Source organism: Pogoniulus pusillus, chromosome 32, assembly GCF_015220805.1.
Source record: "Pogoniulus pusillus isolate bPogPus1 chromosome 32, bPogPus1.pri, whole genome shotgun sequence".
NCBI classification, from domain to species: Eukaryota; Metazoa; Chordata; class Aves; order Piciformes; family Lybiidae; genus Pogoniulus; species Pogoniulus pusillus.
In genome coordinates this window covers 6306860-6331041 of record NC_087295.1, presented here as the reverse complement: position 1 = coordinate 6331041, position 24182 = coordinate 6306860, and the positions used below count along the sequence as shown (strand labels likewise).

The 24182-nt window shown below is 40.6% G+C and overlaps 1 protein-coding gene across 13 annotated transcripts in view; it reads right to left on the bottom strand.

The window, feature by feature from the left end:
• Positions 1-8349: 8349 nt before the first annotated feature.
• LRRFIP2 (LRR binding FLII interacting protein 2) overlaps positions 8350-24182 on the bottom strand; it is a 73672-nt gene continuing 57839 nt past the window's right edge. For 7 of the 13 annotated variants that reach the window (XM_064169970.1, XM_064169972.1, XM_064169969.1 and 4 more), the window contains 10 exons: positions 22475-22645; positions 21280-21372; positions 19242-19334; positions 16402-16503; positions 16017-16149; positions 13700-13749; positions 12301-12421; positions 11260-11339; positions 10095-10199; positions 8350-9383 (listed from right to left, as the gene is read on the bottom strand). In XM_064169970.1, coding sequence (XP_064026040.1) covers positions 9273-9383; positions 10095-10199; positions 11260-11339; positions 12301-12421; positions 13700-13749; positions 16017-16149; positions 16402-16503; positions 19242-19334; positions 21280-21372; positions 22475-22645 — 1059 coding nt within the window. In that variant the 3' untranslated portion in view covers positions 8350-9272. The remainder of the gene's footprint in view (positions 9384-10094; positions 10200-11259; positions 11340-12300; positions 12422-13699; positions 13750-16016; positions 16150-16401; positions 16504-19241; positions 19335-21279; positions 21373-22474; positions 22646-24182) is intronic. The other 6 variants (XM_064169977.1, XM_064169979.1, XM_064169976.1 and 3 more) reach the window with 3 other exon arrangements.

The following is a 24182-nucleotide window of genomic DNA, read 5'->3' as shown; positions in this document are numbered from 1 at the left end:
GTGCTATAATCACCCCCAAATAATGTTCTGGCTTGTAGTGCACAGGGCTAGTTTTGCTTTCCTGCTCATGTTTTTGTATCTAATTTTCCTCATTTTTCTGAGTATTCAATTGAGGTGTATGTAGGACTACGGCCACATACTTTCAATTTTAATCCAAATTCCATATTGCTGAAGGAGGAAGGTACTTGTATCAAAAGTTTTGCTGCATAAAGAGATTTATAAAGGTATGGGGCTTTTGAAAAAGTAAAGCATAGACATTTTTGTCATTAGGTTTCAGGCTTAATTAGGAGCAATCCTGTGCTGTAAATTCACAGGTATTTGTTAATTTCTCCTTTACTGCAACTCTCATGTATCCACCAAATCAGGACTTCTATCTTTTGATGGGATGTGTGCTCTAAAAGTCACTTAAAGAGACTTTTAAAAGTGAACATAACATTATTGAATGAGGAAGTTAGATGAGCATAAAACCAATTCTGAGCTGCCCATACAAGAATGGAAGAAATCTACGAGGCTCCACATGAGCACTGTTACATCAGACTGAAAACCTGCACATTGCATTTTTGAAGAAAAGAACTGTTATGGTTAAGAACATCACCTTGTCTAGAGACACCTTTTTAAGCTGAGCAAAACCTTAGATATGAAGCATAGAGAAAGTGCTTTCACAACAGAGAAAAAACTCTCAGACGTTGGACTTCGAAGTGTTTGTCTCCCAGTCTCACTAATCATTTCCTTGCAAGTTACTGTAGGAAAATCAGTAGACATATTGGGGTAAAGCATTGCTCAGTCTGGGGCAAAACACTGCCATAAGTTTGGAGGTAAGTGCATGCCGCATTTACACTCACTGTATCTGCAATGATGTAGACAGCAATAAAAGCTTTCCTCCTGCTGTGTTCGTAAGGCTGTGTTTGTTATCCATCATTTCCACAGTGTGCACCAAAGCGGGGAGAAAACCTGATTCATTTCTCTGTTTGTGTAACTTCCTCAAGACACCTTCAATGTTAGGCTTTTCAGTGTATTAAGCCGGAACACTTTTACACAGAACAGTAAAAGGCAGCTCATGATGTATTTTCTGTTGAAGAGCTAAGCCAAGGCAGGGGGAAATGCAGTGCTGTTCCAACAGGATTGCCTTCTAGGGCCCATGCCATCTCCAGGGAAGGAGAACATAAGTCAGGCTCAGTTCTAACAGCCACAGTAATTTTGCTAACAGCTTATCTTATGAGCTATTCTACAATCTGCATATTGAAGCCAGTGCAGCTAATTATTGCCTTCAGTGCCATGCTACCCAACAAAACGATGTGCTGTCTAGTCTTTAGTCAAACTCTCTTTGAGAAACAGCTGACATCCCATGTTATGATTTGCAAAGGCTCAGTTCCAATCACAGCGACACAAAACAGCTACAAAGGCATTTTTGGAATGCAGTGACTTAGTAGTATCATTGCTATTACTCTTGTAGTCTCCCCTACCTCTATCCGTGCCAGAGAAATGCTTCATCGCATTAGTGAACCAAGATCTCTTTCACTAAAACAGTCTCTGGATCCACTTGACCTGTTTCACACACAAAAGCAAAAGATGCTGTCCACACAGCACAGGAAAGGAGAGAGAAAATACAGCTTTTTGTGCCTTTTGCACACACACACGAAAACCCCCAAAAACATGCATACAGCCTTAAACCACGTTGAACATAGCTATCACCTCACAGTTTCTGGGGTTTCTCAAGCCCATGGCTGCTGATTTTACATCTGTAACGGCTCACCTGTCCCTGAAGATTATTTATACAGACATGCACTGTACAGCTTAAGTTTTTAATTTTGATCTATTTAGCCTAAATAAGAGGATATGTATATATTAAGGTTTCTTTGGTGCTGGGGCTTTTGTTTGCAGGAAGGTCTGGTAATTCAGTGGAAAACCCCTGTAAACTGAACCAGTCACAACTGGTTCTAAGGAGGTGGGCTATGATGAGAAGGAGTGATAAGCTGAGGACAGTTAGACCACAGCCATCCTGCCTTTTACCACATTCTGCTTCTAAACTATTTCCTTTTAATAGAAACACCAAGTGATAAAACCCACATGCCTAGGTTATGTGTAAATAGGCACTGAAACTCATGGTTTGCTACGCATGTCGGCCCAACTGTATGCTTGGGACATCAACACGTGGGGCTGTGGCTACCACAACAGCAGGCCTGCTGCAGGACGCTGCAGGACTCTGCAGGACTTGCAGCCTTGTTTGTCATGAGGGTACACCAGTTAGATGTTAACCACCAAGTGTAAGCTTCTGTTGTCAGGACCTTGTGAACATTTGAAGACACTTCCTCTCAAGTACTTGTTTTCCCACAACTGATTTTCAGCGAGCACAAGCTTCTACCGGCATGAGCACGACAGTTGTTCTACTTCAGTTACAGAACTGCAGAATTAATGCAAATATGACAAAAATGGTTGCAAGCAATCTGGTGTTTCTAATGAAAAGACAACAGAGCAGGACCAGCTTTTGCTATGAAAGCATACAAGAGTAATTAGCACATGGGAATTTAATTGCAGAAAGGAATTTTCAATGTATGGGGTTTTTTCCCCTGCTAGAATAAGGCAAAGGTCTTATGTAGATACAGATTTTGTGTCTATGATGTACAATAACTTACATACTTGAGAAGATTGACTTCTCACTTACCAAAATTACCTATAGCATGATATGGAAAACTACCTACGGATTCCTCTCATAGGAATGGAATTACAGTTCCTCTCACAGGAATTGTAAATGGGAAAGATCTGCATAAGGATTATAGCAGTCTGCCAACAGCTAACTTGTGTTGATACTGGGTCCCAGCATTAATACATTTTAACAGAGATACAAATAGTAGAGTATTGGAGTTGAGGTTTAGAAGTGCTAAACACACTTAGAAAGTGCTGGTGAAATAAAAAAATCTTAGGAAAATATTTGAGAATTCATTTTTCTACACCTATGGATGTTCAGAGAGATCTAGATTGAGTGACAATTAACAAGTAATTGACCAGGTTTACCTAGTGCATCCAAACAGTCATTAAATACAACTCCATCATAGCCAAGCTTTACTTCACTATATTAGCAGTCTCTTGACAAAGTACACATGACAACACATTTCAGTAATTACCTACTTCTTAGAAGATTAACCTCAGAAACTACTGAATATATCTTGGACAAATATTTTCACAACACCTGGGAGACAACCTAATACATCTCTGTAAAGAAGATAGGTCTTTGTGAGGTAATATAGCCTATAGGAACCACTCCCTTTGTTTTGTAGTGCATAAACTCTCCTCTCAGAAGCTCCACAAGCAAGTCAGACACAAATTCTGTCACCACAGTTTCCAAACACCAAAAAATTTCCCCCAGAGATTTTCTTTTACAGAAGACAGAATGAAGGAAGATAAGAGCCATGTCAACAGAGACTAAAAAGAAGTGAAGGAAAATGCCACCAAGCTTCCCAAGATTTTGTTCCTCCTCCCTCTGGAGCTTTGCCATCTGTGGCAAAGTGAATGCCTGAGGCAAGACAATCCTGAATATAAATGAAGTTCTTTCCAACATGAGAGAATCATCTCTCATATTCAACCAAAGCACACTACCAAAAAAACCCCAAAGCTCCACAGAAGAATGCTTAGGTGGTCACAGGTGCATGTACCCAGAGACAGCTCCTGCAGCAGGCACAGCCTTGTGGGAAGGTGGCTTGATGGATTAGTCACTTCATAGAGAGTTTTTTCCTGGATTAGAGGAGCTGCCAATCAGTTTGAGGTTCAAGTTGTAAAACAACAGCAGGAATAAACCCTTTTCAGGCTGATCTTGTACATGCTACTAGAAGAATGATTATTCAGCATCCAAGATCTCCTATCAAGTCTCTTCACTTTTAATATCTAGTCTCTAACCATTTTCACATAATTTAATGTAGTTTCATTTCCCATACCCATAAAGCCTGCTTGAACCAGCACTACTTGCTGGCCAGCTGGGGCAGGCTAGCAGAAAGAAAGTGCACAAGCTGTGAGCACTGTGAGACTCAAGCAGCAGTTCACTGAGCTCAAAGCAGGGCTGGCCATAGGCCCTTTACCATCCCTTGCAGTATGAGGCATGGTAGCTGCATAGTTAAACTGGACATCATGTTAGCTCATTTGACTCATGAACATGGGCAGAGAGGAAAAGAAGGAATAGAATGAGATGTCAGAAGTGTTGATAGTTTCCATCTTCAAGTACCATCACAAATACAGGAACAAAAGCAGAACATTTCCAGAGCGAGCATAAGATCCTTCAACACTTTTTGAATCTTCAGGTTTGATCGGTATAGCCACAGCAACAGGCTAGACTTTCTCTTCAAAATATGCAGTTCCAATGTGCTTTTTTGGTGATAGCACCTTGTTTCCACCAACATTCTTCAAACCACCAGCAAAAAAAAACCAGACCACTGAGCCTCTGTTATGTTTAACTAAAGTTGAGTCTAGTGGATTTTTCAGACCACTGCTCCCAGGGATCATGCCATTGCACAAGAATTCAAGAATCTCCACACAGAAAAGACGGAGTGTCCCAGCAGCCTGCCGGGTAATTTAATTCACGCCCTGTATCTCTGCAACCCAAATTTCCCCCCCCTTCTAAGTATCTTTTGAATCAAAACTAGACTCGAGTTTGCGGCGCACTGCGAACAGCACGGCACCATGCTCTCTGTTGCCCTGATGCTTCATCACCTCTAGACGGCGCTGTAAGCCACTTCTCACACCAAGACACTGCAAGGTTTCTATTTTACCGAGCTCCAGCTCCTCCTCAGAAAGCTTTTAACATCTCTCTTGGAAACGCTTCAATTTCTAGTAGGTACAAAGCACACCTGCTCGCTCTCACATCAGCTTTCAAAACAAATACTAGCACACTCCTTCGTGGAAAGAAAAACACAAAACGTACACACGGGCTTACAGAGCCAGAGACATTCTCCAATGCCCATTGCCTCTTAGCTTCTCCAAGACATGTTGTTTCTGAACGCAGCTGTAAAACACATTTTCTTCTCCTTTGCAGAAGAGTATCTGCAATCTCTCATATACTTCACAGAATATAGGAAAAACTCCACCAAAATGAGCAACCTCTATGTGGACTGCTGCTTTCTTTCTCTGCCTTATGGATGCAAAGGCTTTTGTTTCTGCGACCGGTTAGTATCCTCATCTAATTTCCCTTCTGTTTGTGCACTTAAGAACGCACTTTTCTTCCTAATCTCAGTACTTAGAGAGACTCATGAATAAACGATTCAGTAAGTAACAGATTCCCCTTGAAGGATAGGAACCTGTAAGTACTGCTACACAGTTACAAAAATCTAACCTTTCCATCTCTACGAATCTTTTCGACACTAATATTTGTTAAAGCTGTGTAGCTAATGAAGTTCTTCCAAAAGCCTATTTTAAACCCACATGCTTGTCTGACGGAGGAGTAGTGCAAATCATGTTGGTTCAGTTCTCTTCCACATATATGTACCTCATGATTCTATCATGAAAAGAACAAACTATGCATAAATCAAGCTGCCCGCTGAAAGGAGAGCACTGAATCTCCTTACAGGGGAAGGAGAAGCAAAATGTAGGGAGCACGAATGACTAGAACTGAGAGAAACCCCACAAGACCTCTCGTGTATAGCTGACTTGTCAGGAAACACTGACGTTCAGAAAGACCTCTGGCTTACTGCAGCCAGTTCTGACACTCCTCATTACCACAAGTACAGTGTTCAAAATACAAGTGCCTGTACTTGCTGGGACTGGAGTAGTGCTTGCAAGTAAAAGGTCTGAAACTTGAAGTACTGATTATTTCCCTCTAAACACAGGTATCTATCTCAGGCTTCTCTCGCCCTGGGCTCCTCCATCTGCAAAGCCAGAGCTAGAGCCTTGCCTCTGGCCTGGCGTTGCAGGGCTGCAGGCGAAGCCGCTGCCGCCACACACAGGGGAAATGGCGCAGGAGCGCTGCACCAACAGCGACACAGGTGAGCGAGGGCTCTGACTCGCAGGGGAGGACCAGGAGGCTTTCCCTCACCTGCTCCCTTTCTTGTTTCTCTCTCTTAATTCTTTCAAGCTGCACCGCCTCCTCCCGCAAAGCTTTCGGCAGGCACTGGCCATCTCTTACCTTACAAAGGACGAAGGCAGAGTCGTCTAAACCGGCTGCAGCCGGTCAGGCCCGGCCCGAGCGCCCGGCCAGCGGCTCCGCTCCGCGCGCAGCGCCGCCGGCCCGCTGCGGCCTGAGCTAGGCTGCCCCTCCAGCCCCTCACCGCCCCACGGCTCCCCCCACAGGCCGGGGCGGACCGGACCGGGCCGAGCCGCTGGGCGGCCTGGAGGATGGGGACAATGTTCTGGGCACGGGTAGCGGGGTTATGCTGTTGGTGCTCCTGCTGCTCAGCCTGGCCAGCCTCACTCTGTAGCTGTTAGGAGGGTGCAGATCAGCAGGCAGGCTTCCACGAGGAAGCTCGGGGTGAAGGTCTGCTGCCAGCACCCTGCCTGTGGAGATTCATGCTCCAGGGGGTTGATAGGAAGAAAGCCACAAGCACATCAACCACCGCACAAGCTTTTTGGCATGCCATGTCCCACAGAAGGCAAAGCAGGAAAACCTTGTCTGGCAACAGCAGAGAGATAAAGCTATCTGTTCCCTAACAAATACCTCAACTTTCCACCTTTCCAACCAACAATCCTCCCCAGCACTGAACAAGACCCCTGGGAACCTCAGGGAAGAATGAACTGTGCTCACAGCCTCAGTAAACCCACCAATGTCAATGCCCTTTTACACTTACCCTCGTGTCTGCTTCCTGCTAGCTTTGCACCATTCTGTGCACAGTAATCAAGCATAGCCTCACACTGACAACTGTCCCCTCGCAAGCCATCACTGAAATGATCTCAGTAATACAGGTAAATCAGACTTGGTTTTCTTCCCTCAACCAAACACTAGCAGAGCTGGCCAGAAACAGTCACTTAACCCTACAAGCTTTCTGTCATTATGGTTAGTAGTTGTTTTTGGTTTGGCTGACAGGCAGTCTGTGGGCTCCAGCACTGCTGCTGGGGTCATGTAGCCACTGCTGCTCACTCGCCTGTCACAGATGCACTGAATCATAGAATGAACCAGGTTGGAAGAGACCTCCAAGATCATCCAGTCCAACCTAGCACCCAGCCCTCTCCAGTCAACCAGACCATGGCACTAAGTGCCTCATCCAGCCTTGAACACCTCCAGGGACGGTGCCTCCACCACCTCCCTGGGCAGCCCATTCCAATGCCAAATCCCTCTCTCTGGGAAGAACTTCCTCCTAACATCCAGCCTATACTTTCCCCGGCACAGCTTGAGACTGGTCCTGACTAAACAAACTGTGCTTTGACTGAAAACGTTTTCTCTATTGCTATGCAAGTGTCAGTCATTTTTTTTCCTCAGGCCTATACCTGTCATCAAGACAAAATAACCTTGTTTGTGTTCCTGTTGTTGCTTGCTTTTTGTTTCGTTTGCTTTATTGCTACTGCTTTTTAGGGTACCTCAACAATCTCAGGAACACTCTGAGGTATTTCTCTGGGTTATATTTAGTTTGCAAATCTATACATTTCAGCCTGCACTGCTTCCTGAGAGCAGAAACTGGAGAGGTTTTTTTTTTCCCAGCCAACCACCCTTGAGTACAGGCCCCGCTGAAGGGATGACAGGGATTAATGCAGGACCTCTGGAGGGTGCACTCAGGCCACAGGACCCTGCAAGATGGCAGTGGTCTGGTTGAAGTGACATATTCAAGGAGACATAGTGACACCTAGAGGGTGTGAGAGTGGCTACTTGTTTCCTGATATCATAGAGTACATTGGGTTGGAAAGGACCTTTAAAGCTCATCTAGTCCAACCCCTCTGCAGTGAGCAGGACCATAGATACTGCCTCCTCCAGCAGCGTCCTCTTTCCTGAGGTTCATGCAGTGCTAGCCACTTATTTCACAGCACAGTCCTGACATGGTTTAAAAAGGTGGCCAACAGGCCAACTGTGCTGCTATGGGAGGTTTTAAAAAAACTAGAAAAGAGCCAATATTTGAACAGGCTGAGTCACACTGGAAGCCTGCTTCTAAAACTTTAGTCTGCCTACTAATATGATACACCAAATCATTCCAGATGCTGCTCATTTTCCACTTGTGATGTGCCAGCTTGAAAAGAGTGGAAGTTCTTATCAGCATTCACTGCACATAGAAAGGAGGCTACAAAGACCACACCATTCCAGAAAGCACCTTGCTCCTTCTATTACCTCCTTCCTCCATGGCAGTACTGTCAAAGAATAGCAAACCAGGATAAGAAATCAGAACAAAAAACCCCCACAAAACAAAAACCCCAAACCTCACTATTTCAAAGCCAAAGAACCAACTCTTTGAGAATATGGCCATCAGAATTTATTACTCTGCAAAGATTTTGCTCTGTCCTGTTGGTATCCCAGCATTTAAAAGAAAACACAAAACATCTGGGTTTGGTCAGTAAAGTGTCCATTTAATAAACTCCTTAGCCAAATTTCCCCTCCCTTCCCCCCACCTTAAAATTTCACTTCACACATAAGCAGCAGATGACATAATTTGATGTTGTACATCAGATGTTGTTTTTTAATCTGCACTCTTAATACTAAGAGTATCAGGGGCTAGCATTTGATGAAATTACCTAGAACTCAAATGTGCCCATGCAAAAAAAAAAGAACAGGCAGATTTATATACAGTCCCTAATTTTTTTCCTTATAAATTTAAATATTTTACAAAACTGTATTTTCAAAATGTATAAAGTTTAGTGAATACCCCAAATGTATCTTAAAATAAAATGTTATCTGATTCCAAAGGTTATTTCAACAATGAAGTCTAAATTGCACCAGGTAAAAGGCACTTGTGCTGTGTGATGTCTTGAGCAGATATATGTTAGTTGATAACACAGTAATACAGTGTCTTCTTGAATTCATGCAGTTGTCTCCAAGCATCAAGCATCATTAAAGCAGCCAGAGAGATGGTGAGTAAACTTGATTCCACAGTTGTAAAAACATTTCCTATTGCTAAGTCGAACATACAGCATCGTGCTCCAGCTCCGAGCTTGAATCAAACACTACAGAGAGACTGCTGTCATTCGTGAGGGGAGTCAAACTACATTTCATTCTCTCATAAGTTACAAAAAGAAGTAAGCCGTCCAATTATGAAACTAAACCACCAACGAACAGCTCAGTGTTCAAATAGTTTGTGCCAATGAAAGTCTGTATTTAAAAACAAGCTAGGGGCTAGTTATTCAAGGAGCAGTGCATCGTAGCTGCCATTTCCACTTCACTGTTGAGATAAAAGCGCAGTCCTATTTGCCTTCATCTTCTCCAGCCTTTTCATTAAGTGGCTATTGGTCATCTCCATCTCTTCTATCTTATCCAGTGCTGTTCTCAACTACAAAAATCAAAGAAAATGTTACAATCACTTTAAGTTTATTTGGACTTTCTGCTGCTCTTAAGGTTTGACACAGAAAATGAAATAAAGAATACAAGTGTTATGTGCTACAGGAGAGCGTCACATGAGTTAAGAGCCTGCACTGTCATTATTGCAGTCAGATGAACTGGAATTTAACTGTTAAAAGAATAATTGGGCAGCAATTGAAACATGACACGTGTACTCATTCCAAAACAACTAGTCGCCTGCAGCTTCTTTTACATGCTAATTGAAAGTGAAGTCCTCTCCACCATTGTTACTTGCTAATGGATACCTATTCCTGTGGGTTAGCAGGCATCATGCTAGGCATGTAGGTCTTCAGTTAAATACAGCTTCTTTCCAGCTCCCTGCAGAGTGAGTGTTGAAAAATTCCTGGTATTTGACATAGGGAGCATTCAGCTTTCCAGTAACTTTTATGGGAAAATTAGTTTAATGAAAGTTATCACATTTGGAAGGAAATAAAACTTCAGATCCTTCTTTTGAACTGTAATTAGTACAACTGTTACATGCTACAGTTGTCTTCTGAAATCCACTGATAGACTCGGTGGTCTCCTCAAAAAACCACACGTAAAATCTGTAACTCAAGACTGCAAACCCACAGAGTTTGGGGGCAAAACAGAGCAGCTCAAGACTCAAAGGAGCTTACATCTGAAGAGTCAACAAGTCAGTTACCTCCCGCTGAAGCTTCCTCTTTTCAGCTTTGAGCTCATCTTCTACTTTTTCTGCATTTTCTGCTGCATTTTTATACCTTGTTACCTGACCTTCAAGTCGTCCAATCTGCAAACCCAAACAAGACAAAAAAAATGATGTCTAGGTGTTCCACCCTGAGCTCACTTGCCACCAACTGGTCTCCCCCTTCTGAGAAGCCACTGTAACACAGGGCATCCTGTGAATTATCCAATGTCTCCATTTAAATCTGTTAGCAGCAGCCACAAATGCAAAGAGTGCTGAACAGAAACAATAACACAGTAAAACCGTGGACAGCACCTTGAAAATACCCTTCACTGCTCACAGAAAACAGCAGAGAATGAAACACAGCATAGAGCACAGCTGAGAAGATACAGATGGTTAAAGAACTAAGCAGAAAGAAGACCTGGAAAACTGGGAAGACACAGGATTAAAAACAAAAGCTGAACAGTTGCACAGCAAAGACCATATTACAAGGACATGATGCCAGAGGTCTTGAGCTCAAGCACAGAGTTCAGCAGTGAAGAGGGGTCTCAAGACAAATCCTTGTTGCAACCTGCAGGTGTTAAAGCCCAGTTGCTGGATTGTTATATTTACAGCTCTCTGCTACCCCTAAATCCACAGGACGAGCCAGTAACCTGTTGCTGTGCAAGAGAGAACGACCACATATCTCTGATTCTGTTTAAAATGTTTGATGTGATTTTTAGGTGATCTACAGAGACGCTGAGCTAACACCATTTTAATGACTTTCAATCATGAAACACAAATCAGTAAGAGAGATAGGTAGATCTATAAAAACACAATTCTGAATTTCAGAATTTCTACACTCTATACAACCTTCCTACAAGGAATTTGGCTACATAAATTGATTTTCTTAAACTAGAAGCTTCGGTTCATCCTTATATTTTGCTGTACATTCACATCTTTGTAAATGAACTCCAGATTACCATCTCTTAGGGTAAGACTATACACAGGTGGTGAACTGGAGGAAAAACACAAATATAGTGCCATTCACTGCAAACTAAAGAACAAACAGTAAATCAAATAATGACATTTATTTTCTTTCTTTTTTTGGGGGGGGAAGGCAAAACAAGTAAAAGTGTGCAGAGCAAGTGCAAAGATAACAACAAATATGAAGAAAGCCACTTACGTTTTGTTCCAAGGTCGTTATATCTTGTTCGGCTTTTGAAAGCTTAAATTTGTATTCACTAATTTGCCTGTTGGCATCTCCTAGACAAAAGTTGACATGAACAGATTACTCAAAGCAACTCACTAAACAGGCAGTTTCCCTTTTGGGGAAGATGGTCTTACTGATAAGCTGGTATACAGAATCATGAAGAAGTAAATGGTGTTTCAGCAATCTATAGAGTATGAAAATGAAATAATTTCCCTGTTATTTAAAGAGCACAATTACTGTTTCAGGAAGAGTGTAGATTAAAACTCAGATGTGAGAGATATCTTTTAGACAGATGTATGTAGCTTGGCAAACTCATCTCTCAAAAAGAGAAGCCACCACACATTGCTAAATGTGTCAGATCACATCAGGCATAGTACCAGCAGCATATAGCATAGACATCTGTAATAGCATTTGAATGATAAGGACCACAAGACTTGAACCTGCTTGACAAACTCCAAGGAGTTTTACAAATCATTTTAGTGTTATATCTTAGTCCTGACCATTGCCAGTGCCCTGTTCATGTTCATTGCCACAAGCATATTCAGTGACTGTGTGTCAAACAAGTAGAGCTTTCAGCTGAAGAAATAACTTGCTTGATATGGAAAGTAGCTTAGGGCTTCACAGAAGAAGCAGTGAATACTGTGTTAAGAATTTTGCTTCAGAGAATAACAGAGTTTTGGTTTTTAGTTTTTGTACCAAAGAGTCAACAATAATAAAATCAGGTAGAACAAACTAACAAAGTATCTCAACTTAAATTCTAGCATCAAATGCTGAAATTGTTCATGTAGTGGCACCCATTCAAGGTAACCTCCCAGAACGGTGGTGTTCAGCACTGAAAAGAGGACAATTAAGGTATTTCATAGTGAGAAATTTCCTGCAAGGAGATATACCAACAAAAAATGAGCTGCTCAACAATGTATTCACTAACAATTCTACTACTGCCCGACACAGGAAAAGAGAGGAGAGTGTTTCCTCTCCCCAAAGAGCACCTCTGAACAGCAGCCATATACCTACTCTGCATTTCAATGAGCTGCAAGTCAGAGCCATTCTCTAAGCCCATGATATCGGGATTCATGCCGTCACTTCTAGAATATTTCTGTCGCTCTTCTTCCAACTGCATCTTCAGTTTTCTAACCTGAGAAAGAAGTGGTCTTGGGTGAAAAGGAGACTCACAGAAGTTCAGCACTTGTGTACCCAAATGTTCAATAGGAAACACAAAATAGTTCTGAGATGCCACAGGCTGAGTCAATTCCATAAGGAGGTGCAGCAGAGCGAAGCAGGGGAGACAGGGAAGTCAGTCCCTGAGGCCTGTGGCTGCAGCCCACCATAGCCATTGCTGGGGGAGTACCCCCAGCATATCCATGCACAACCCAAAGCCATCAGTAAGGTCTTTGCTGCTGGAATCTCTGCACACTGCAGGGCACCCAGTAACTAACAGAGCCAGCTAGCTGCCTTTCTAGAGGAGGAAGCAGCTCTGCACCCTGCTTTATGTGGGAGCTACTTTTTTGACTCTCTTATCAAAACACTGCCCTACAGAGTAGCAGTATGAGAATTATACAGGCAAAACTCCCATTCATGATATAAATCTAACATGTCAACAAGTATTTCTAGCTCTGGCCAGCCTGATCTAGGGTAGAGTGTCCCTGCCCACCTAGTCCCTGTCCCAGATGGCATCTAGTTGGAACTAGATGATCCTTGTGCTCCCTTCCAACCCTGACTGATTCTATGATTTTTACAGTGATATGTTGCTAAATATGATTATACATTTTTATATACTTGTATTTATTAGCCTTGATTCAATACCAGACTTTACTGGCATTCTAAACCAAGTGTCTATACCAAAATTCAAGTACACATTTATCAAAACTAAATATTGACAACACCTCTAAATTTGCAATGTATTCACCTAGAAGCACAAAAACTATGGAGTTCTTAACTGTTCAACAGCTGTGTGTTTTCTTGAGTTGTCTTTTCTCAGTACTGAACTGTATTAAGATACAACTACTTTGACAGCATCAATTCTCTATTTGAGTAACTGATCAAAGAAAGAGCAACACTTAGCAATTTGGAAGGTGCCACCTGAGCTGATGAGAATGGCATTTTACTGACTTGAGTATTTCTGCATAAGACAAAATAAAAGAAAGAACAACTTTAAGGACCTGCAGCAATAGCAGAGGCAGCAGCCAGTTAGATTTCAGCTAAAACAGTTGGCAAAATGAGGGTTCTTTACCCGCAAAGTCAAATGGCCAAGTACACTGGTGAGAGGAGCTGATAACTCCTGGTAGTCAGCCAGGCAAGCAGTTAAATATTTTGTTCTGCTTTAGTGCTTAATTTTTGTTTATTACTAAAATAAAATAATAGCCTGGAAAAGGATACACACAGGTCTATTTCTGAAAAGAATAGCTTATTTTACCTGAGTCAGTAATTCTTCCTTCTCTCCAGCCAGTTTGCGTAGCCGGACATCTAAAAACATCAAAGAAACCAATTAAAAACCAGAGGTATCTGTAACTAAAAACGTGTATTTTTTGGTAGCTTTTTGTTCATTTCCAAGTAAAACACTTCTCAAACTTAAAGCTAATAGCAATGGCAGCACAAAACTTTGCTAGCTCACTAGTAACAACATACCAGCCATTGGTTGACACCAGAAAAATATTTCATTCGTGCTGTTTAGAAGAGTTTTAAGAATAAGTTACTGGTGAGAGGCCTTGAGCACAGCCCTACGAGGAGAGGCTGAGGGAGCTGGGATTGTTTAGCCTGGAGAAGAGGAGGCTCAGGGGTGACCTTATTGCTGTCTACAACTACCTGAGGGGAGGTTGTAGCCAGGAGGAAGTTGCTCTCTTCTCTCAGGTGGCCAGCACCAGAACGAGAGGACACAGCCTCAGGCTGCGCCAGGGGAAATTTAGGCTGGAGGTGAGGAGAAAGTTCTTCACTGAGAGAGTCATTGGACACTGGAATGGGCTGCCCGGGGAGGTGGTGGAGTCGCCGTCCCTGGAGCTGTTCAAGGCAGGATTGGACGTGGCACTTGGTGCCATGGTCTAGCCTTGAGCTCTGTGGTAAAGGGTTGGACTTGATGATCTGTGAGGTCTCTTCCAACCTTGGTGATACTGTGATACTGTGTGAGTTTAATAATTCCTCAAAAATAGATTTATAACAGGTTTTATTTTAAGGCACAGTTTTGTCCCAATATCTAGACCTTCCCGTTTCAACAACATTTTCTTCTAATTGCATATTCTTTTCCCTGTCTTATCCTTAAGGATTGCTATCTCTTTAAGGAAGGCACTAAGCTTAGAAAGTTTAAGTTTAGAAAGTTTGTGGTTTGAGAACACTTTCTACAAAAAAAAGTACTTGGGAAAGGACACAGAGGAATGTTGCAATATCTCTAATCACTCAGAAGATCAGTAATGGCTACAAAACAGTCTGTCAAGCAACACTGTACTAAAATTAGAGTAGCTCCCTTGGATATGGTAAGTTTGGCAGTATCAAAGCATAAAGACATCTGTGTTCGCTGTGATGGGGCAGAAACATGTATCAAGTCTAATCTCTGTCACAATGAAAACATGTAACTACTACGTATTATGTACAAATAATGCAAGATGAGATGTTCTCATCTAAACACTTTTACAGTGTACTGACTATCCATACATTAACTTCGCCAATCTATGGATAGAAGCAAGTTAAAATAACTCAAACTCTGTATCTTTTTCTTGTCCATGTAACTTTACTGCATATTTTTACAACTCCTTTTTTTGTCTAATGACATAATGAAAGGCTGCACTTGCTTTCCCCTAAGAAAAGAAGAAGTATTTCAAGAAAAGGGAAAGAATATACAATGTATTGCTTTCTATAAATTCTTTCATTGATTATACATACTTCTAAATAAAAACACCACGGAAAACATAGAAACCCAACAGACTATACTTTTCCTGACAGCAATAAACCAGAAACTAGACCAAGAGATCCAGTTATAAACATCCAAGCACATGCCATTATTTTATTCTTTACCCACTGTGAAAAAAACAAAGCAACCAAACTATAGACCCATGATCACAGAAACTTTCTGGCTGGAAAGACCCTCAGGATCTCCAAGTCAAACTGATATCCCCATTCTGCAAAGTTCACCTTAAACCATATCCCCAGGCACCACGTTCAAACAACTTTAAAACATACCCAGAATTGGTGACATAACCTCCTCTTCAGGCAGCCCATTCCAATGCCTGACCACTTTGATGGGAAAAAAATAATTTCCAGATGTCCAGTCTAAATCTACCCTGTTGCAGCTTGAGGTCATTTCCTCTTGTTCTATTGCTAATTAACTGTGAGGAGAAACCAACACCAACCTCTCCACAACGTCCTTTCAGGTAGTTGTGGAGAGTGATGAGGTCTCCCCTCAGCCTCCTCTTTTTGAAACTAACCAGCCTCAGCTCCTTCAGTCACTATTCATAAGATTAATTCTCCAGGCTGTTCATCTTCTTTGTTGCCCTCATTCAAGCACCTCCACATCCGTCTTGTATTGAGGTGCCCCAAACTGAACACAATACTTAAGGTGTGGCCTCACCAATGCTGACTACAAGTGGACAATCACCTCCCTACCTCTCAATCATTAAATCTTTGTAAGCAAGCATTCCAGAAGCATCACAGGTACCTTTATGTGGCTGTAAATCACAACCTGCTGTGAAGAGGAGGAAACAAAGACTTCCAACACACTGTCAAGTACATTAGAATATCTTTACCGAGTGGTCCTTCTCCTGCAGATTCCAAGACTTGAGCAGCTTCCTGTGACACAACTGTTATTGCACCAACCACTGGTTCATGGTTTACATCACCATTTGGTGTGCCATCTGGAATTATAACTAATCCATGTTTCTACAAATATAAAGGAAAAAAAAATTACTCATACAAGAGCAGTCCTAAAATATAATTGGATAGAAAAGTTTTATTAACATGCTTTTCAAGCTGATGGAAACAGCTACAATGAAATGCACCATTTATCTTATCCTAAGGTTAGGTTTTGAGACTGTACAAGATCAGCAACCATCCTTCCTCTTTTTCATTGACCTTGGTTTCATGTCCCATTCCTGGATTTCTGTTACTCATGAGTAACTACTACCAACATACCTCTCCTCTCTTCATTGTTTCCTTCAGGTCAGCCAACTCCTCTCTGAGCTCATCTCGCTCATTCTTAATGCAGTCAAAGTAATCTTTCTGTCTTTCTAGGGCCTGGGTTCAGGCAGACAGCGAGAAAAAGAATGGCACAGAGAAAAAGCATATGACAGACAGCAGAGAGATTTTCTACAAGTAAACACAAAGAGCTCAATAAAAGAAGTTGAAAGGGGTATTTAATATACATAAACATACATCTCTGATAACTCCCTTTAACAATTCACACATCTGGCCTCATTGCTGTGTATTTGTCATGAGGTAATTTTTTCTCAGGCAAGTCTTATTAGATTGCATAATACATTTTTATTTAGTGGATTCCAATTCTGGTAGATTCTGTTAATCTAAATTGAATACCAAAGAGCAAGTGGTTCTTTTAGGGCAAAGACTCTTCAGACAGATATAATATTTCTGGAACTCAACTGGCAAAGACTCCAAAACATTACCTCCATTAAACTAATTTCTCTGCCTTCTATATGGGTATAGAAACAGAAATCTTACTTCATAAAAGTTGGATATATGTCTGTCATGCACTTACAAGAGAGTTTTTTTTTAGTGCTGCTCAATTATTACAACTACTCTTTACTGAAACTAAAGCAATTTGTTTTGGAGGAAAAAAGCAGCAAGAACTATTTTAGTATAAGAAAGAACTGTAGCTAGAAGTGATAAGGATATAGGAAGGTTTGTCTACCCACCCTGGAGCAGTTAATCAACTGCCTTCACCTAACTGGGCACTACCCCAGTATACCATTCACACTCAATACTGCATGCACTACAAATAATCCTGGCCATACAGCAACAGCAAAAAGTGCACACACATTTTTGCTAAGAAAATGACCCAGCTGAACATTATGTCATGCATGAATGGTTAGGAACTGACTGATACCAAGAAAGAAATGAAGGTGTATACTTTTGTACTGTAACTGCCCACATAACAAGCAGAGCACACTGAGTTTTAGTAATTAGCTAGAATCTGTATACTAGAGCAATGTTTTAATGCATTACTCTTAATTTCAACAGAGAAATCTAAGTTGTGCTTTGCACTTGATTTATTTGTATGCAAATGTAACATTTAAAATACAGGGAAATCAACATCTGTGAAAGCATTAGCTATCACACTGTAGTTTAGGAATTCATAAGATGTCTTTTTATTCCTTAACACAGTAGATCTATAAGTACATATAATCACCTTGTGTTGTGCTTAAAGAAACATAAGTTCACCATTTTTGAAGAACAGTAGCAGAGGTAGAGGGGAAATCAGCTCCACCCACTTGAGAGAAATGTTTTAATAAAGGAAGAAAAAAAATCTGGCTAGTAACTATTTCATTGTGAGCTTCAGGTAAATGATATGCCCTAAAGTAACTTGGGCAACAAACTTGGAAGAGAAAAAAATTCCTGCACCAAAAAAAAATGTGTACACATTGAGACAGTCCAGTACACACAGGTGAAAAGTAAGTATGGAAAGCATACAGTTAATTAAAGATAAAAAAAACCTTCAGAAGAACATTCAGGAAAAAAAGGAAGAGAAGATTGGTATGTGGACTGAAGAAACAAAACATGAAATACATATGGACTGAAAAACAACAGCATAATAGGGCCAAACAGTGCCACTGGTGTAAAGATATGACTTGAAAAGTGACATCAGTTCCAGCAAACTGCCAAATAAATGCCAAAATCTGGTGTGAAATACATTAGAGAGAAACTACACCAGAGTTACTAGCAGATAGACAATGCCTTTCTAGAGGTTTTCCAGTTAACTCCCTCTCACCACCAGGCAATCTACTTGCAGCCCAAAAGAGCTACCAGTTCACGGCTGTGTAGTTACCACCAAGGATTAGGCTGATTTCAGACAGTTTTGACACTTCTTTGCTGCCCAGAATCAAAACTGTCAAGCCCTGCCTGACCTATTTCAGATGTGTAGTGAGTATCAGCACAGTTCCTCCTGTACCGGAACCATAGACATGCTCCTCAATAGGTCCCACACAACCACTGAAGACCAGATCTCAGTTCCAACAGTTGGTAACTCTGGTATCTTGTGGTGTATCACAAAGCCAGCTTGCTTCAGTACTGCACCCAAGGCACCACCCTAGATGGGCCAGAATACAGGAATTTGCAAACTGGCTGCAGAATTCTACTCCAGATAGCATTTTGTAGCACTGGGTACGCTAAATGGTAGCACAACATACAAGTATTCTTTGAGGCTTCTCTACATTTCTCCCATTAGCTCCTGCAGCTCTCCAGGCTTTCCATCACTTGGGCTATTTTGTCTCTTCTAACCTAGGTAATGTGAAGCAGATAATTTTAAAGTTCACCAATTCTTATGCAAATTAAGATGATGACAGAAGCAGGAGTAAAATGACAAGCAAGGTTTGAATGCTGAGCTTTTGAAAACTGTATTTGCATCTAAGGAGACTAAGAGCTTTAAAAATTGCTTTGAATCTGTGTGAAATTCCCTTGCTGCTATGCCACCATAGATCAATACACAGACTCAGGGCATTTTCACCTTTGAATAAGGCTAAGCAAAGGGTGACTTTTATCAAGTCCTAAACGCAGGCAAAAATATTTTGTAAGAATTCTATGCACATATTATTATATTATAGATTTATTTAGTATTATTCAACATTATGCAAGTAAAGATGAAATGGAGCTCATCTTCTAAAGACTGCAAAACACTTTAAATATTGAAATTGTGAGTGGCCTTCATTTCTTTGGAGTATACAGCATTCCTTGGGGCCCAGGGGGGTAGCCATCTACTTCTAAAATGAACAAATACCTTTCCCCCCATATTTGATTCATACCCCTATTTTTTTATCTTTCCAATTAATTGTCTCCTGGAGATCAAACACCTCTTTGGTTATGGAGTCTATATTCTGCTGCATGCGTTGATTCTCCTGCAGTGAATAGGATGAGGGAAGAATAAAAGAGGAAAGAGAAGTAAGGAAATGGAGGGAAAAAACATTCAAGTAGATAAAGGAAATTAGGTAACAAAAGCCAACCAAAGAGTTTATGAGCATGGAGTTAAAGGAAAAAAGGTGCAACTTAGCATAATAAATTCTCATGAATTCATGAAAGAGAACAGTAATTAATTTGTTTTCAACAGAGGCTGCAGAATTTTAGTGCAGCTGGCTCTACTTTACTACCAGTTTCCACTGCTGATTGGCAGTAGCATCCCTTGATCAGAAAAAGAATTACCCTCTTGTAATTTCCAGATACCTTCAAGTTCCAACACTTATGTTAGCAGGTGAGTTTACTGATGTTTTACCAAAGAGAAAATATGAAGTATAACAAAGTTAGAAGCAAACATCCAGGAAATGAACAGCTGCTGACTGCTTTTTTATTTAACTGACACTGCAGCTTGCTGCCTGCCCTGCAAAGAAAAGTGAAATTCTTTGCTATGTTCATGTGATCACATATGAAAACACCACAGTTTTTAGGGCTGGAAACAAGTTTTTACTCTCCTAATGAGCAAACTTGATTATCACACCTGCAAAAGAAAAATCATGTCCTTCTGCAAGGAAAATCTATCTGTCCTTCAAGTAGATTTTTGTGTTAGTGTTAAGAGATGGAGAAGTGACTCAGAAATGGTAAATATGGGTCAAATCTTCAAGAGAACTGCATTTGTTTGGTGAATATTTGACACCTGTTCTACATTCTACCATAGCAAACATTCCAGACAAATCTATGATACAGTTTTGATTCACATGCTTCCAGAAAATGACAACAACAAACCAAAACCTAAGATGAAAGTAGACAGTTTGGGTTTTTTTAACTTGCAGTCAAGTCAAAGAAAATGTAGAGCAAGCAACAAAGCAGTAGCCAGAATTTGCTGAGTTTTGTTCCTTGTCTGTATTAATCTGCCACGAATTGCAGCCATTCAGGCTAAACCTAGTCCTTTTGTTCTGCTAGTCAGTCATTTTAACTCCAGTTTGTGAAGCATATTATTTTCTCAGTAACTAGAACAGATCTGGGGCATTCCAGAAGTTATTTTGGAGTTACTGTACTGCTACCTGAAGGGCACAAGACCTTAGTGGAAAAAGAAACTGATCAATGAAATGCAAATTTATACACCATTTGAAAATCAGATACTGGAATTTTTGGCCCATATGTTTAAAGATCAATTTTTACTGAGATCAAAAAGTGATGGGAAACTGTCGTATTACTTGAACTACAACTTCTAGTGCTAGAATTAAAAATCAAGGTCAAACAGACATCTGCATACTGTTGACAAGATAGGTCTTTGTGGACTGTTTTAAATTAAGACCGATAACAGCTCTGGGAAATTTGAGCACTTTGATTTGTTTCCAGAATAAAAGATCAAGAGGAGAAAAGAACAAAGGAGACAACAGAAAAAAAGCACACCACAAACCCAGTAACATGGTTATGCCAATAACAGGATGACCAATGTTGGTCTATTTATGCTTGACTGGTAAGCAAACAAACATTCACTAGTGTAGACTTGAGTCATTAACATTCACAAAGACCTGAAATAACTAAAATGGAAACTTTGGTATTCCCCAAGCATCAAAACTTCTGACTATGCAAAGAGATTTTGGCCAGGCATCATTAGTTCTGCACTCACCAAAAGAAAAGATACAAGAAACATTCATGGAAGAACCAGGAATTAAAGACTCAAACAAGATGCAACACATTTGAAAACCTTGCAGAGACATTTCCCAAGTTTAGAGAGCTGTTGACTTAAATTCTCCCCACTAAAACAACATAAATTCCCTCTTAAAAATGCAAGGTAATATTTAAGCTTACTTACTTCTCCCATTCAACTCTTACACCATATTTATTTGCCCAAATTTTGTCATACACTACCTCTTATGAACATACCTCTATCAATTCATCTCTCTGTCGAAGACCTTCTTTAAGTTCATCCAGCTTATGCTGCAGAACACTGCACGTGTGTTTTTGTCTTTCCAACTCCTAAATAAAAATAGATCATTGATTTATTTGGGGTCTGACACTGATTTGCAATAAAAAAAGTTTTTAAGGTTATATTAAGTGAGATGACTAACTTTTATCTAAGAAATTGCTGCAACATGTGCTAGTTTGAAGCTAGCTAAAATGTTTTGGTGAGAAGGATTACATCACAGGCTGTGAAAGGGAAAGAATGGTGATGTCTACTTCACTCATTAGCTTGCTGAGATGTATAAGAACAAGAGTACAAACATAGATAAGGCATTCAGCATTTGGGCACTGCATGGGCTCTGAGCTGCATTTCTCTCTAACCTCACCCTCTGTCTCTCTGATTAATCCACCTGCTTCCTACCCACCCTGGCTGACCCTCTATTCTTCCTTGGAGCACAAGGCAACATCTGGGGTAAGGTAGAGGGGTGGGAAAAAGTGGATGGGTGGTTGGGAGCCTCTTCTGGGGACTCAGGTTTCTGGGAGGGCTGCTGTGTTTCTCTATTACCTTTTAACTTGTATATTTCTGTATATACTGTAAATATCTGCTTGTATATTCTGCTAAGCTGTAAATAATAAGCTTAATTCAATTTCCAGAGCTGGCTGAGTCTAGTCTGGATGATTTCCAAAGTGTGGGCAGGCAGGGAACACCCAAACCACCACACAACAGTAGGAGAAATTCTACCTAGCAAGTAGCTCAGAATCACAGAAGCAGTGTTAAAGGTTAAGTTCTCCAGACACAAAAAAAATATTTAACAAAGTGTAAAGGAGAGGGGAAAGATGTAACAAAGTAAAAAAAAAAAAGAATCTCAGCTATTGAATGTATGTAAAAAGCAGCCACATAGATTTTTCTTTTTCCAAGAAAGTGAGACTCAACACATCCCTTTTAAATGCATATTTTATCTTCAGTATATCACATTAATTACAGGAACCTCCTTCCCTTTGTGGGGTGTTTATGTTTTGTTTCTTTAAAAGAACCCAAACACAGCACTCAAAACATCTTTTGCCACAGAGACAGACTTTTCTACTAATTCAAAAGCTTTCAACTGTTGTTACTAGATGGTCCAGGCTTCTGAGGTTTATCTTTGTAACTGGAGCAAAAGGCTGTAAAAATCAGTACCTTGGTCTTCTCTTCATTCTCCCTGTAGAACTCCGCTATCTGTTCTTCCTTCTCCTCAATGACATCCTTTAGGGTATCCACTTGGTAAACCAGGTTGTTTTTTTCATTGTCTAGCTGAGCATTGGAAACCATAGCTTTCTTGTACTTCTCCTCAACTTCAGCTAGTGAATCCTACAGACAGCAAAAAGGCTTAGATCAGTCTGACTTACTGATGCGTTGTTATAATGCAAAAATACCACCAAGTGCTGCTACACAGTAAACTTGTGCAGCTGTTTTTGTTTCTTAAGTATGTTTGTGTCTTCCCCTTAGAAATACCAAGTCACAGTTCAATTTCCATTATTTGGGTTAGGTCACACAGGGCAATGGAATGTTATCATTAAAACAGTATGAAAATGACAAGATAATCCCCTTGCATTTTCTGCTCTGCCACCTTTACGACCTAACTCACAGAGATAAAGTTGTAGTATCACAGCCTTACTGCATTTTTAGTGCATGCACAAGAAACACTTCAGAGTGAGGCAACAAACTTGACAGAGAGAACTCAGGACAATGAAATGACTAAAAAAGATCCCAGAAATATCTCTAAGAAGCTTTCACTTAAAGCTTGTTATTTAAGTAGTGCTCTCTTAGCCCAGAATCCAAGTTTTAGGGTAGCCACATTATTTCAGTAATAATGACCCTCTGTTGAAGCAAACATTTTGTCTTTATTTCTTACTAAGATTTAAATAGAAAAAGCATGTAAAGACTCACATGCTAGATTTTCTACCTGCAGGTGCACATATGCCTTGCTCTATATATCCTCTTACACAATCCTCACCACTCAAACACCAGAACAAATCCAGGCACTTGGAAACATGAAATGATTTCAATATATACCCTTTAAAAAAACAAAAGCTGGGTTTCGTAGAGTCTTAATTTTAGAACTGAACAAGAACTATGAATTCATTCCCTTTCCAAATCATCTGTGCCCTACTACAAATCCCCCAGTACTTCATGTAGCCTGTTCTCTGCATGCCTCAATGGCATAACCTCCATTTTCAATTCTTTGCAGGGAGGCTTTCCAGAAAATGCTGAAGAGTGTTACCTGCTGTATAATCAAATTCCACAACCATTTTGGTTTCTGAATTCTAGTCATGAACTCACAGTTCAATATGCCATTAGAATAAAGGCAAAGATGTATAAAACTTTACTTTTCAAATCAAGTATTACACATTTTCCCCATGGTTCAAGAATTTCATGTAGTTTTAGTAACCTTCCAGTTTGCTGATACATAGCATGGATTTGGAAGAATTTCTAAAACAACTGAATGAGGCAATGGGATGCCTGAAGATGAAGCAGTGGGAACAGGCTGGAACAAAAAATGGATAAGGTGTCTGTGCACTTAACTAAAGAAATACCACCCTTGTTCAAGCAGTAGAGCCAAAGGGCATTGCAAATCAGCCTGATTGGCTAGAACAAAATGATTAAACCCAATAGATATGAAGAGAGTACTCTCTTAATTGCCTAAGAGGAAAAAAAAAGATCTGAGTAAAGAAAAATGAAGGATTCCTTTCTAGTTGATGCAAAGGAATAGAGAAAAAAAATCAACAGAACAGAACCAAGCAGAGACATGAAAAGATTTGAAGACACAACTAAATCAGAACTTCCCAGATTACACTTTATTCTGCTGACACCCAGCAGATTTGCAATCAGGCAAAAACCACACCTA